The 16,211-nt window shown below is 39.3% G+C and overlaps 1 protein-coding gene across 1 annotated transcript; it reads right to left on the bottom strand.

The window, feature by feature from the left end:
* Positions 1–13,821: 13,821 nt before the first annotated feature.
* LOC102294027 (ADP-ribosylation factor-like protein 4C) lies at positions 13,822–15,513 on the bottom strand. The gene has a single exon (XM_005942347.3). The coding sequence runs from the start codon at positions 15,050–15,052 to the stop codon at positions 14,474–14,476; it is 579 nt and encodes a 192-aa protein (XP_005942409.1). The 5' UTR covers positions 15,053–15,513; the 3' UTR covers positions 13,822–14,473.
* Between the last annotated feature and the right edge of the window lie 698 nt (positions 15,514–16,211).

Here is a 16,211-nt window from a genome sequence, read left to right as displayed (position 1 = left end):
ATTTTGTGGTGGTCATGTAGCCTTGATTAACAGAAATATGGGTGTTTTCTCCCTAATGTAGCAACAAAACCCTAAGTAAGGTGAAAAGGGGGTTTAGCAATAACTTGAGATACTATTTTTGAATCTTTTCACTTCCTCTTTTACTCTGTAAAAGTTAGATTAAGGCAATAAAGCTACTTGGTTAGGAAACGATCATTTAAGTCAGTTTATGGATGATAACACATCATGTTGATCCAGGGGTGGCCATTGATGAGTAGCTCAGAGTAGAGTAGTAGTAATATACCTGTACTTTTTTTGCCCCTGTTCTGTTTCCCCCCTCCCCTAGCCCCCTCCGCGTCCATGTGCGTGTGCACGTGCGCGAGAACGGACTTTTTGCACGTGCATGTGGGTCCAGGGGTCATATGAGTTTACATGTGTTTAATAGCGTATTATTTAATGAAACCATTATGTGTTTTAATTAAACTCTTTTTAAAGGATTGTATAGGTCTCAGAGTTCTGTTATTTAGACATAGATGATTTAATTTAACTACTTTAGGGGTATTTTAACTAGTTAGGAGCCTTTTGCATTTTCTTCAGTGCTATTTAGGAGCAAATAGTTTTCAAACAGAGGGCTGCAAATAACAGGTACCCCTTTAGAAATAAACAGTGATACTTCTAAAAACCGTGTATTCCCACACAGCATTTAATTTAGCTAGTTTAGGAAGATTTCACTTTTCTAATAGTTTCACAGGCTAATAGTTTAGATGCAAACAATGTGTCAGTCTTGTTGGGGAAATGCCACACGCTGTGGTTAAAAGCGTCAAAGTCAAACCATTTAGCTCGATTGGAGGTACCATCATTGTGTTTGAATAATTTACGGGGTGGATCCATGGTGTGGATTTTAAAAGTCACCTATTTAGAATGCTGGTATTTATGAGATTTAATACACCCGAGGTAATGTTTATTGTCTGGTGGATACTAGTTAAAACTCCTGCTATTTCTTGCAAGTTCCCCGGTACTGCTTCTTGATGTTGGTTGACTATAGCCGCTATTTCTTCCAAGTTCACTTGTACTGCTTGTTTATGTTGGTTAAGTTTAGCTGCTATTTCTTGCATGAATTTAGCTGCTATTTCTTGAAAATCCCTCTGTACTGTTTGTTGATGTTGTACAGGTATATTACTACTTAGAGTTTCTGTCTCTTCATATCAGAAACAACCAGAAGGTTCTGGTTCTGCCATGGGAAGCAAACCCCAGAATGTGCTGGAGATATTATATATATATATGTCATTTTTTTTGGGAATGCCTCAGAATCTTCAAGAAGGAACTGAAAATGTGGATGGCCATCTGGAATATCTTGTTTGTTTGCCTGCTACAGAATAACCCAATAGATGGAAGAAAATGCATGCATGAAGAGAATCCTTCCAAAGAGCCATTATGTTGGTTGAGTTGAAATTAAGTAAAGGAGAAGCTCCTCTTAACCATCTATCATGGCACACCCTGCCACAACAGATGTTGTGCCCTACCAGTAAGATCCCTCAGGTCAGATCTATGGTTTTCTTTCATTTGTTTTCACAATTCCTCAATAAATAAACGAGTTTGGGTCTAAAGATGTAGAAACCAGCAGTTGCCTTTCTTTCTTTCATTCTTTCTTTCAGAGCAAGGCTGGCTTAGTGCCACATTTTTAAAAACAGATTGAACAAACAGAAATGACAGATAATGTGAGAGTCTCTGGAAAGCAGCAGGATGACAGAAATGAGAGCAGGAGAAAAAGAGAGGGTGAGTGGGAGGAGGTTCAGAAAGTGAACAAAAACGGGGGCAACAAAAAGTCTGCTGCATTTCCATCTGAAAGACGTTTCCCGTGGAAGAAGGATGTCCTTTCAAGGTGTCTGCTGAGGGCAGCCTAAGCAGGGAAGCTAGAAGATCCCTCCATATATGCACACTCTGACTTCCAGATAACCCCAGCACCCCTCCACACACTCCAACATCAAAGTCACCACCTCAAAGCTAAAGAAACTTATTCCTACACAAAACAAATCTTCCATTCATCTTGCACTTTTCAGGCCCTGTAGGCATGTTAAAAATTGTGATGACATTATATAGAAGTCTGAGATCATTATCGAGCATCTGTTATGTATGATGAATGACCTCATTCTGTTCACCAGAAAAAAATAGAAAACATTTAACTCAAATTCAAACCAACCACAGTGTGTAACAGCATCATTACACAAGCAGACATGAGCGCTGGTTTTTAACCAACAACCCAATGTGGCTCCTTCACTCAACTCACCAGTTATATCACAACCTTTTTCACTGGAAGGCTGAATTTCCACAAGCAAAAGAACTTCAAAGGAACTGCACAAAAAAGGGCACCAACAGGTCAACAGATGAACTTTTCACTGGCTTGGGAAAAATACTGATCATTGTTGGGATCAAAAATTCCTCATTGAAAATTAACAATATGAGGGTGGTGGTGGGAAACTGGGACACACTCCGGTCTTTAAAGCATTAAAAGCATTGCCACTGCCCAAGAAACAGTTACAGTTATTGATATTTAACAGATAATTTTGGATCCTCCTATAACTTATAGTTTACCATTTGTGTGACCACAGGGAGCTGTAGCTGATTGTTGCCTAGCTTCACCTTCACTCGAGTCACTTGAGAACCAGACACGTTAACTGTGTTTGAGGTTTCGGTGCCTGTTAATAGAATGACTAACAAATTGCACAGCCTGCTGTGTGGTACAGCCCTTCCCAAAATAACTATAGCATTTTAATAGTCTGTTACCAAACATCAATTGACACCTTTCCCTGTCTTTGCAATGCACCCATACACTTTATGGATGCATGACCAAGGCTTGCTAGCCCTACCTGACAATTGAACATTTGACCATTTTGTCCAGATGTGATCTTTTCTGGTTAAAAAAAAAAAACCAACATGGCAGCAGCCAAACAAATTAATATTTAGGCTTTAAAATGAGTCCGAAATTGAATGGGTGATGTTACGCTGGCTGCTGTATATTCTATGTACAGTCTGTTGTCACGATGAAAAGCAAATTAACACAAAGGTCGATACATCTGCTCAGAAACTGCCTGAGTATCTGCACATCTGTACGTTTTTATGCACTATCGCAGTAATGCAGCGACATGTCAGTAGATTCATTATAAAACAAAAAGGAATTGATCATGACACACATTCAGTGGCACTCTTTTTTTTGACAAACTGTAAGCTGACACAGCTCACAGCCTACAGCACTAGCTTTTGTAGCTACTGCACCTTTTTGGTGGATTGAATTTGTGTGAACATTTTTCCACCAAACTTGAGAAATAATTTGACTTTTGTCTTTCACATGAAGCTGATAAATTGCAAAAGATTATGTTTTTTTTAAGTTACAAATGCACTTGTCACTGGACACAATTTAAAGATCTCATAAAGGGGAAAAAATCAGGCTGACACTGGGTTTCATTCAAATTGTAGCTCTTGAAACTCAACAGTTTATAAATCTCTATCTCCAATTCCTTTTTAATCTATTCTAATGTAGTAAAAATGAAAATGTAGTCTACATCATTCTACAGCATACTCTGAATGATTCATTTGGTCACCCGATTGCTCACCACTGATTGTCCAGTCTTGCTGTATTGATCAAGAGCTCCTCCCAGCATATCTGAACCCCTCCTTTCAAATGTAGTCTGACTGTTACCTGTGGCATGTGTTGTCTGGGTGTTGGTGCATTCTTTTCCTGTGTGCAAGAGTACCTTAAGTCTCTTTTAGTTTAGCATCAGCAGTGTTTCAATGAAGTCTCTAAATATAAAAATGCACATACAAATCCATACAGTTCAACATGATCAGAAAACCTGACCAATGTATGTGTGATGTTTCTTGCTGGTGATAGATTACTGGCAGCATCACTGAGCTGCTGTTTGATTATGCAAAGTCTGACAGGCCTCTTTTGTCATTGGATGAAATGCATAATTTATCTTCACTTTACTAGGCAGGAAGCAAAAAGAATAGATTACCATTTCCCTTTGTGTGTATGTGTGTGTGGTACTGGGGGAAGATGAGTCTTGGTGCCAAGATTAATGGTCTGGACTGGTAGCGTCAGCGGCTGGAGGAGCTTTTGTGTCCCTGAAGGCCTCGTCTCCTTATAGAGGCATGTTTCTGCTCTCAGACTAAACTGCAGCAGCACGACGACACATTCATCAGTCTGCTGCTGAACACATCACAGGAACAAGGGAATAAAAGCAACACACAGCACAGCGCAATGTGTGGAAAACCTCCCATATCTCACTCATTGTCTCACTGCCTTTAATCTCTCATGTCAGCAATGGTACATTATTGATCAAATACAACCTAACACACATCTACTGTATACATTCATATCTTAATTTAGCCCAAATAAATACAACATCATAATAAATAAATATAGCTGGGAAAGATTAAAAAACAACTAAACCAAAACAGAAGAAGAAGAAACTGAAACAGAAAAAGTGAGTTTAGGAAATGAAAATCTGAAATAAACCCAGTGGTCCAGAGTCCGCACCTATTTACTGTACGCAGACATTTCCCATATTAATTTGATGACCTCTGCCTCCACCAATGGGAACATCCAACCAGTGTATTGATTCACTGGATTTGAACAGCAACACCATTACTTGAAAAAAATTCCTTCAGCATCACACTGCTTTGGTAGTGTTACTACTAGTAACTAAAACAATCCTCTTCCACACTTTTCCACATTATTCCACATAATTCTTCCACATTTCTTTTTGATGTTGAGATCAATGTCTCTGTCCCTTCTCAAAAAATCTTGGCACAGTTCCTCTGTGTTCTGGAAAATGTGAGTGTGGCAACTGCTCATGTAAAGCATCAAACTACACACACATTATTCCCTCTGGTTCTTTGTCAGCTTGCTGAGCTCATCAGTCTTATTCTTTATGCAGCTCACATTCCTCATGATGATACCTGATTTATCAGAGAACCAAGAAGATGCAAGTCTGAATGAAATACATGCAATATGATTAAACCTAAACAACAATATTACAATAGTAACCAATTTGTTTAACCAATTAGCTAGCTAGTTGTGGACTGTTTCCTTGTTTTTCTTGGAACCAGACAATACAAGGACAGCTTTTTCAATGGATACTAAATCTGAATCATCCAATTTCAAAGCGCCCGTGAATGGCAAGTTTTTGAACACTAGCCATTCATGGTAGTGTTCAAAACACTAGTGTTAGACAGAAGGGATGCGTGAGTTTCACATTGTCGGTAGGTAGAATAACAATGAGTGTAATAAGCTGATCTGCCAGGATTACAGTGAGCTTGGCTGAATTAATGCTAAGATTCATTTTGTTCAGGTACTTACACTGTAAGTTAGGTACAATAATTTTCTTTTGGTTGTGTGTGTGCACTTTGTCTTGTTTGGAGACTGTAGGGGTTGGTACCTTGTGACAGCAGCTTCATTCCCTCTGTGTTGTATATTGTTGTGAAAACAGTACTCACACATGCTTTACATATAGCATGGGGAGGGGGAAGAACAACAAAGAGCATGACCTATATATGCCCAGGACATCTGAACAATGCACAGCTTATCAGTCCCCCGAGCACACAACAACAGCTGCAGGAGCTAGAAAGAGATGATCCACCAGAGACAGAAGCTTTCTGTTCGAATCCTCCTACACCGTCCAAGTCTTGACATGTTTCATGAAACCAGAGCAGTGATTTAACCAAGTCCTCACACTTAGTTCAAGACCACTTATGGTCTTTCTTTTGTTCCTTCAATATTTCCATTTCAAGAGGTTTTTGGTTTTACATTTCAGATGGATGTGGGGTCTGACCAAAAAGACAAAAGGGCACTTTTTAACCTCACAGTCTGACTTTAATTACAAACTGGACTCGGAAATATGAAATTAGTCTAGTGTCAAAAGATTTTCCCATCACAGTACAATTATAATATTATCTATATCATATTTAACATTAGTTAAATTGCCCACATTAGGTTTACTGTGTGTATTCGTGGTGCCGCCAGGAGACAAAGACAAGTCAAGAAGGCTGTTGTTGAAAGCATGTACAGTGTCAGCTTATTATCTTTTAATTTTCTGTAGCGACTGAAGCTGCACAAAGACACGATTCTCTGTAATCAGCAGTTTGTTTTGCACCAGCAGACAGCTCTGCTCCTGCTTTAAGTACATAATTGGAGAGCTGAGGGAGACACCAACAAAGACCAAAGAGGGAGGAAAGAGAAATTAAAGGAGGTGGTGGGGAGTGAAAAAATGCAGACTGCAACTAAAATGCTGCTCAGACATGAAAGGTGTAAAAAATATAACTGCCTAGTGCTTTGTTTTTTTGTTTTGTTTTTGTTTTTGTTTTTTTGTTTGTTTGTTTTTTGTTTTTTGGGTGGGGCGGGGGGGGGTTAGTTTATCTGACTGCTTAGGAACTATCTGATCTCACCACTGACGGCAATTCTGACTTCTAACTGCACTTTCCTTAAATGCAACTCTAAAGAAGATATATTGATATTATATCATGTGATATATATGTTTTTTAATTGCTTTAGAAACTGTAGGATTAACCTTCTGTCTTTGGATAAACATTGGTTTGCCCTTTTGATCTGCACACAGGAGAAGTTTCCCTTCAAGTCGTTTTGCTAAACATGTTCTTCTAGAAAGGTTGCATTTAATACCAGGCCCTGATCTTTCCCAACCAAGTTTGTTTCCTTTTTTAAAATGTTGTTTACTATTTTTAAGGTCATGCAAAGCTACAAGCTTTGCATGATGTTAAAGAACAGAGAGAGGTTGGCCAGAAAGCCCTGAAGGTATAACTTCTATGTGCTATGTTGATCCCAATCATGCATGTGCCGTCTCACTTCACAAGACAACACCCAACAAGCACTCCAAAGCATATTTGACAAAACTAATGGAATATCACTGGAGAAATATTTGGCAACATTTGGAGGTTCCAAGTTCTCAGATGTGAAGATTTGCTCAATTTCTGTTTTTCTGTAATAGAAAATATAGATGATAATGGTAAGTTGGTCAAAGACAGTTTGGATTTTTAGAATTTTTCTGCCACTTTTAATTAAAAAATGACTGAAAATCTGTTTCCAGTTATATACTGTTGTTCAGTGATGGAATAATGAAATGAAATGTTACCGTTTGAAGGAGCATAGAACAACAATTAGAAACCAAAGGAATTCAAGTACTCTTGCAAAACCCAGGTCTCAAAATAAATGATGGAGGACATCAGAGCTGAAATTCTACATCAGAGGTTCCAGGTTTTAAAAAAGAAAGTAGAATGAATTAAATTATGTCGTCCATTGGGGCAAGCTTTTGGAACAATGGTGTTGGTGGATATTCAAGCAAAGCAGCTGCCTCCTTTGTGCGTAAAATTTTTCCACACGACTGTTTCTGCAAAAGTAATGATGACCAGTATAACAATATCATAAGATGTAGCATGGTGGCACACAATAAAAGTAATATATTTCATACCTAAAACAAAACTTTAGCACTCATTTTTTTTGGTTGATTGAGGTATTGGGCTTCAATGAGGCACTAAGAAGTCAGATTGATAAATCATGTCAGCAATTGGTCAGTTGGTCAATCTAAAACTGTAAAAGATGACACACTTTGTGTTCTCCAACTACTGTGTACAGTTAACCAAAGGTCTGGTTTCTGTAGACAATAAAGCCATCCCTTCAACATAAACAAAGACAGCCTCCTCTGGGGGTTGTGCTTATTTGGAGGAGCCTGGTTTTACAGACCACTCGTGTAGCTAAATGTGTTGTACACATGTGGCCTTGAGAGATGTTTCCAGCTGCAGCTTCAGCATGTCTCAATCTGACAAATGGGTCAGATGAAAAGAGGCTCTACTGTCAGTGAACTGACATCAAGTAGAAGGAGACAAGTACATTTTTTGGGCTTCCTGGCATCACTTTTGGCTTTGCTTTAAATGCTTGGCTCCCTGCTGATTACTTACCACTAATCATTTACATCAGCTGAAATATAAAGATATGTTATGTGTTTATTTGTGGAGAAAAGTGTGAGCCTTTGCTAGCGTCATTCAGAATATAATATCAGAGGTAACGCAGTGATTTTCACACCACAGTATTCTGAAAGCTGAACTTGAGCCAAACCCTGTTGGCAAAGAGCAAACAGAGACTGTAGGTAAATGCAGACTGCTGTAATGATTAACTAAACCTGGAAGCCAACCAGACATGTGTCTCACTGAAATGAAAGGAAAAAAAACACATATGACAAATCCTCACAGAACCTCACAGTGTTATTCCCACTAACTGCCCACGTGTCTTTTCAATTTCAGATTGGTTTTTTTGAAGTCTTTCATATTGTTGGCTTCTTAATGTATAAAGTACTGCAGTCAAGAGTCTGAACAACTGTCAGCTCAATAAGCTGTAATTATTATTTGAGCACAAGCTATTAAAATTTGGGCCCCAACTATGTTCAAAGTATTTAGAGTACTTGGTAGAATGCTGCAGCTTTTAAATATTTTACTCAGTGTAAACATTGTATAGCTTCAAAGAAGAGCTGCAACAAGATGATCCAGAATATAAAAATGTTATCAGAAGGACTGAATGTTTTAGGGGTTTTTGTCTGGGTTTGAATGAATTTCAGGGCACATTAAAGGAATAACACAGCATTATGCCATTTTGTCATGATAAACAAATGTTAACCCCAAACACAAGACAGGAAATCTGTTGTGTTTGTGAATCGCTGTAGATGGACTGGGTTCTTTGTGGTATACTGTTGCTATGGTGAAGGGTAATCCTGAGATGACAAGACTGCCTGTTTTCTTTTTTTGTGGGAAACCACTCGATGTTTTCCTGAACATCAAAAAAGAATCAAACACATTTCTCTCAAAGTGAGCTTTATAATGAGGATGTTCGTGAAACTCTAACATGTTAGCTTTTGTTTTTATCTATTTTAAGCCCAAAAGTCTTAGAAAAGACTTTAATTTGAAAGCGCAGAACACATGGATTCTTTTTTTGACAATTATAATATTAATAACAGAGATTTTCCTGCTGCTGTGACATTTCATTTTGTCTCTAAATATATATATTAGTGTGAGATTCCTTGGTCTAAAATATGTAAAGAGAGAAAAAAAACTTTCATTAGAAAATATCAGTGGCCACGGGTACTACTGCATTCTGATTGGCTGGTGGCTCTTCATTATATATAGATAACCTTGCAGTTCTTGTGTATCATCATCTTTCCTTACATGAATCCTCACAGCTGGAAGCTTTTAGTTTCAGCTGTTACTAGGCAACATCTGCTGATGGCAGAAACACAGATGTTTATTTTAGGCCTGACATAGATAGTGCCAATAAAATATTTATTTTTTGCCAGTGCCGCCTCAGTATAAAATCAAGTCTGTAGCCATGTTTAGTTCTGAAGTTATTGTCAGCTCTGAGTGCCACAGTCATAATGATAACATGGTGAAAATGAGAAGGGTGCAGTGTTCACTGTGTTTAGTATCTTAGTATATCATGTTAGCTAGCCAACACAAAACCAAGATTTTACACTTCAGTTTGTGCTGTGTAATCCTTTAAAAAAAAAAAGTGCTGCCGTTTCTGAGGACTTTTATGTTCTCACTGTGTGTGAGCTGATTCTCTCTGGCTTCGTCCTGCAGTCCAAAGACATGCAGTTAGTGTCCTATGTTAGCTAGGATAGACTAGGCCATCCACCTCTTGAATTGGATAACCAGTGGATGGATGGATGGATGGATGGATGGATGGATGGATGGATGGACCATATAAACACTGGTGACTTTAAAAATCTGATTTTAAAAATTTGATTTTTAAAATCTAATTTTAGCTTTGAAAGTTTGATGTGTATTATTTCTTTACTTGTAAATTCAATGTGTTGCTAAAAGATGGAAACCACAGCTTTAAAAAAAATGAATAATACAGGAAATGCTCAATTTTACAGAACACAATTTTGTTTTATTCATGTGCAGAAGCACAACACAAACATACTGATATGTTTGTGCTTAATAAATGAGCACCAACAACTGCAGTTCCTCTAACATTCATTTGGACGTTGCTCAAAAAGCAGGTCAGTGCTCAGAGATTCTTTAGTTAAAATGCAGCTTTATAGCAGTAAGATATTTACCTCCTGTTACAAGGGATGATTTTGGCGTCTACAGTACATTTTTCCATTTCTTTTTGTTGCTTCTTTGTTTTAATTCGGTCTTTTAAACTCCACTCCACTGTTATGAGCGACAGGTGTACCAGCACAGGAAGTTATAGTCACTAGCTGTCTGCTAGATCTCCTCTTCACTAATCTGAGTCACTAAACTGTCTCTCTACTGTTTTTGAGAGGCACAGTTCAGTAGTAACTTATGTGGCCTTTTCAGCCTACATCTTAAAACAGGATCCATTCTGTTAATGCAAATGAGGACGTTTAGCACATCTACGTACTGCTCTCTCTCTCTATTTATAGACAATCAGAGAGTTGCCGGGAAGAGAAGAAAAAGGACAAAACAACTCAGGAAAGCCACAGTTTGGAGTTTAGATCAGGACGTCACATTGGCTACTGCCAAAAGAAGGAAACGTGAGAACAGTAACCTCCTCGAGGCTGTAAATGAAGTAATCACACAGTAACTAGTAAAAATAATTCAATGAATAAAAACTCTCCATACACAAAAGATCAGAAGCAGATCAGTGTAAAAGCAATGTGTGGAGGATTTGTTGACTAGCAGTGGTACAGCAGAGCCATGTTTTCACAAACGCTGGTCCGTGGTGTTTGCTTTGATGCAAATGCACGAGGAACCTTATGCATATGGGCAGCGTCACATCACATCCTATCACTGGTCTCACACTATTCCATCGACAGACAGCTGTTTGCGTGAATTTTAGGGAAGAGGATTAGGGCCACTGGGAAAAAACAAAAAGTGGGCACGTCTTTTTTTTTCTTCTTCTTTTCCAAAATTCTGAGAGAAAATGTCAGTTATCAGCAAGCCAAGAACTTTGTGCTTGAAGTTTGTGTTTTTGTGACTGTTTCATGAAGAGATACTTTGTCTTAGTTTTGACTTAGCTCAGCTACAACAGAGATTCCCACACAATGACTTAAGGCCACATAAGTGTACATGTAGTTGCTCTTAAACCTTCACCAGACTCCCCATCTTTACAGCAGACAGTCATTATTCTCTATTTACTACATAGCGCTTTATAGTTACTGTCTGCCACTTTATGAGTGTCTGGATTCATGGAGAAACATTTTACTGAGCCATGAATTTTCAGTTTTTGAAAAAGAAAAGAGCAGACAGTGCAGTGCAGTCAGGAAATACACCTATTATCCAATTTGTCAAATAAATATTCAATACAAATACTATGTAGTTATGAGTCTTATGTGGTAACATGATTATGTGAAGCCATGGCTTTGAACAGAGCTTAACACCTACAAGTTTTACAAATTTAATATAAATTTGTAAAACAAGTACAGATTTTATCTAATAAAAATATCTTAGTATTGCTTTATTAGGATTATAATCAAACTCTAAATGACTACTTTCTTAACAGCAAAAAATTAAAAACAAAAAAAACATGTAATCCTGGTTGGATGGTCTCGCGTTGGATGATGTTTCAAATCTGCTAGAAGATGAGTGTAAGATCTTTAGAAGAACCTAACAGTCAGTGAATACAATACAAAATGTATTTTACATATTTTACATAACATCTTTGCACTCAGAGGTGATCTGGGCTACTTACTACATTCTAGGTAGCTTCTTTGGGCCTGAATGGAATTAAAAGAAAGCAGAAATCTCACACACAAAAAAAGAAAAAGTCACTAAATCGTTTAGATGTTGATTCATATTATCAGGCAATCGAAGGAGGGATGTAAGTCTGCATCAACTACAGATTCAGTTCCTCCAGTTTTAACTGGAAAAATCTGTACATGTAAAATGTCCTGTTAGGTTCAACGAGTGTTTTGGGGATGTTTTTGGCTCATTCACTCTAAAAGCTCTGTGTCCCTGAGGCTGTTCAAAAGTTGTCTGTAGTTTAAGGGTTTTCCATTTCAGCCTGTGTTAGAGAATCCATCACAGTGAATCACAATGTCTGTAATTATTGCTGTTAAATCTATAGTGTTTCTCTGGTCCAGGACTGCACTGTAACACACTGTAACTGTAACAAACACACACAAACACCTCTGCACACACTACTTTCCAAAACACAGTTTGAATGTACTTTAGGTATTTCAACAATGATTAAACGTTATACTTTCTGCATGCACTCTACAGTATTTTGGAAGCAAATATTGTCCTTCATGCTCCAAATTTTGCAGAGTTCCAAATATTAATATACTCTAATGCACTTAAAAAGAAATATAAAGTATGCATATGCATTATTGTTCTTAAAGCTACCCAGAATTATTTAAAGATTTAGGATTAGAACGTTTATCATCTAACACAGAGTAAAATAGTTAGTCAGTACAAAACAGCATTTAAACTCTTCATCGGCGCCATGTTTGATGCAGTGCTATCAGTGTTATAACACAGGGCTTCAAATGAGTCTTAAAACGATATCCAGTGTTTTCGACAGCAGCTTCCTACCCTGTATGAATTTCTGATCAAACATTCTGCTCTCTTATGAACCCTCCCTGTCTTGTTTTTGGTCCTGGAAATGCTGCTGCTTAAAACATAACAAGAACACAGTCAATGTACAGTGTGATGCATTTAGAAGCTACCATGCAGCTTGGATAGATTCAGGTACGACATGTGTTTTGTGTTTAAAGTGAAAAAGCACGCGATACAAAGAATATTCGCACGTTTTCTCATTATTCTCACAGAGTCCTCGGTTTGCTTCTGCCTTATTTAGTAATGAAGTTCTTATTCTGCAGAGATGGAAGGTGATTAACTTTGGAGTAATTTACTCACACAAAACGAACAGAAAACCTCTAAACACACAAGACTGACTCACGGTGGATTCAGATATTTTACTCAAGTACACTCACTCACTTACATACTTCTCTAGTTTACCTCAATGGTTTCCAGTTTGAAACTGAAGCCCCTCATATCTTCCTCAGGGTTTGTTTACATGATTCGTGCATCTCTTTGCATCACAGTGCACAGCACTGTAAAAAGGTGGCCTGGTCTTCAGAACGTTTCTCTGCAAAAAGCACCTCTTCTCCTGTGTGCTCTGCTCTTCTTTACACTCAGTACTTCCGGTTACCGATCACAGGTGTTCAAACATGAGTTTTTCTACAGCAGCTATTAGATATATCCAGAAGAATTAAACATATATGAAGATATTTCTTTGAATGTGGTGGACATTTTATGAGCAAATTAATTTTTTTATAATGAGCAGATTAATCAGTTATATAAACAGTTACTTTCAAACAGTTTAGCCCAAATACCTCACATCCACCCACAATTTGTGACTTGTATGATGAGGAAATACTTAAATAAACTACAAGATAAATGCCCACATTAGTTACAGAGTGATGTGAAACATTTGGGACAGAAATCTATACTGTCCTAGGGCACATTAGCCTAATTTGATCACCGCTTGCTGCTGTAAACAGAGCACCGCAATGCAGATCCATAAATTTCACAAATGAGCTCTGGCTTTGCTCCAAACATTTATTTCATGTGCAGATGATTAAAACAAAGATCTGAGGTCAGGCCGTTATTAGCTTCTGCCTGAACTCTGTGACCCCGGACTTATCGTTGACCCCCACCTGTGATTGTATCTTGATGAAGAAATCACTATCTCTGCCTTACTGTCAGCAGTCATGCCCGCCTTTTTTCCCCCCCACCACACATCCTGCTGCCACTGTAACCTCCACATCACCTCTACTTCTCAGCAGTGTGTAAATGAAGAACGTGACCCAAAACTTTGATTTAAAATCTTTTTAATATACAAAAAATACTTCAATTTTGGCTTCTTAGTACATGAATCACCTGAAACTGCTCCTCTAATAATACAGTGTAGTTCTCTACTGTCTGTTAGCAAATGAAAAGTGCAAAGTAGTGGACTCTGTCTTCTGTCCACCACGCAGAGGAAAGGCTACTTCAATGCTCCAAAAGCAGTCAAGATCAAACCTTGATCCTACAGATGTCTGTGTTCAAGACAGAAAGAGCAGGGGGCACGAGTGACCCGAGCCACGTGCAAAATCAAACTCGTTTCCACAAAGATGTCCTGTGGGTGGAAATAATGATAATTAAAAAAAGAGTCCAGGGTGAGCCAAAGCTTCAGTTAAAGTGTGTTCAAAGTCTGAGATAAAGCCACAGATAAATGGGCCAGCCTGTTTATCTGTTCCTCTCTCTCTCTCTGTCGGTGCTGCAGCTCCAAACAGCCCAGTCAAGTTTCCTGTCTTGATTTTGGTTATCCTTGTGTGTTTTCTGTCCTACATACTCTTGCCCGCAAAAGCATCTGAGCAGGACTTCAGTGGCTGAACAGCTTTATTCCAAAAATGAAAAAAAAAAAGTCACTGTTAAGGGCAATACTGGTAAAACCCGAACTCCTTGCAGTAATGTCCGGCGGCTGTTACCGCTTCTTTTTCTGCTTTAAGGATTTCCTTCTTTTCAGAATCATCTCATACAGCTTGTCCATGCCCTCGTGAAGCCCCTCGCCTATTATAGCGCAGGCAGGTTGGATGTGGTAAGTGGTGGAGGGGGTGAGCTCGTGCAGGGCCAGCTGCTTCTCGATATCCGCCACCGGGAGGGATTTGGGCAGGTCCTGCTTGTTGGCGATGACCAGCAGCGGCGTGCCCTGGTTCTCCGCAAACTTGGTGACTTTGTGCAGTTCAGTCTTGGCCTCCTCCAACCTGTCCACATCTACCGAGTCCACGACGTATATGATTCCGTCAGTGCAGCGGCTGTAGGACTTCCACAGGGGCCTCAGCTTCTCCTGCCCCCCCACGTCCCAGAAATGACAACTGATGCCCTTCGCAGTGCAGTTGCTCAGCTTGATCTTCTCCGTGTTGAAGCCGATCGTGGGGACCGTGTTGACAAATTCATTAAATTTAAGTCTGTAAAGAACCGTGGTCTTCCCAGCAGAGTCCAAACCCAGCATGACGATGTGAAGAGACTGGAAGGCAGAGATGCTGGAAACGCTGTTGCCCATTATGGCATTTATTCTGCAGCTGCTGGTTTTATCTCCCGATTAAAGGGGAAGAAAACAGTCCTAAAGCTCAGAGCCTTCCACTTCACGGGTAAAAAAAATCCTTAGGTTGGGATAGTGGAGAGCGGAGAAGCCCCGGTGCGCTGTGGATGACCGATGAGCTCTGCTGTGGCCCTCAGCAGCAGCAGCAGAGGACGCAGAGCTCCGTTCATTAGTATTCTCCTCACACACTCGCATCCATTTGGCGACGAAGGAAAGCTGCGCTGTAAGAACACTCCAGAGCCGGAGACAACAAGGATGACACCGAACAGCCCAACGATCTCTCTGGAAATTGCGCACAAACAGCTCCGCGGTCCGCACCTGTGCGGAAGAAAATTAACATCCACCGTTTAATTCACTCACTCCTGGAGAACACTCCTACACCCGCAACGCTCTCCGTGGCCGTGCTTTTGTGAGGCTGTGTGAGGCGGACAAATCAGAAGCGCCCCGCTACGCTCCACCCACCCGGGACATGCGCCAATGAGAGGGCGAGCCTCTGCGGCGATCGGGTTACTATAGACACGCGAGACTGACAAACATGCACAGCCTGCGTTCATAGAGCCGTGGAGGAGTGTTTGTGCATGAAGCTTTGTTTTATTTGAATTATCAGGCTGACTGAAAGAAACGCAAACAGGCAGAAATGGGTGGAATGAAACAGGAAGGTGTGCAGATCAACGGCGTTAACATGTTAAAGAAACTGGGTGTAGTTTAGTAATCGCATGGAAACAGTCATAGTCAGGTGCGCCACCTTCTGGTGAAACACAGGAGGCATGCAAAAGCTGAAAGGAAACCTTTCAGTCTCACGTGGGTTAATAAAGATTTCCTGTTGTGTAAAATAAATAAATAATAAAGGTTGCCCGTATTTAAGCTCGTGTAAATGACTTGTTGGCTATAATATGTGAAACATACTCCATACAAGTCATGTTGAGCCACAAACAGCTTTCCCATCACAAAGTAGAAGCTGCTAGAAGTTTTTGGAAAGGTCACTTTTATATATTCTTTATTTATTTGTCCAGCTAAAAAGTCTCACTGACATTAAAAATGTCTTCTTTAAACGTGATCTTGAAAAAATAAACAATACAACAGTAGTTATTAATCTGTCATCTGTTCATTTCTTGAAATT

The sequence above is a fragment of the Haplochromis burtoni genome, unplaced genomic scaffold (assembly GCF_018398535.1).
Source record: "Haplochromis burtoni strain Fernald_Lab_line unplaced genomic scaffold, NCSU_Asbu1 Contig_337, whole genome shotgun sequence".
Lineage (NCBI taxonomy): Eukaryota > Metazoa > Chordata > Actinopteri > Cichliformes > Cichlidae > Haplochromis > Haplochromis burtoni.
The sequence above is the reverse complement of the archived record's forward strand: the minus strand, read 5'-3'. Positions and strand labels throughout refer to the sequence as shown.

Bases quoted from the DNA above. Each gene is read 5' to 3' on its own strand.
- LOC102294027 (XM_005942347.3), bottom strand. From the start codon at position 15,052: ATGGGCAACAGCGTTTCCAGCATCTCTGCCTTCCAGTCTCTTCACATC.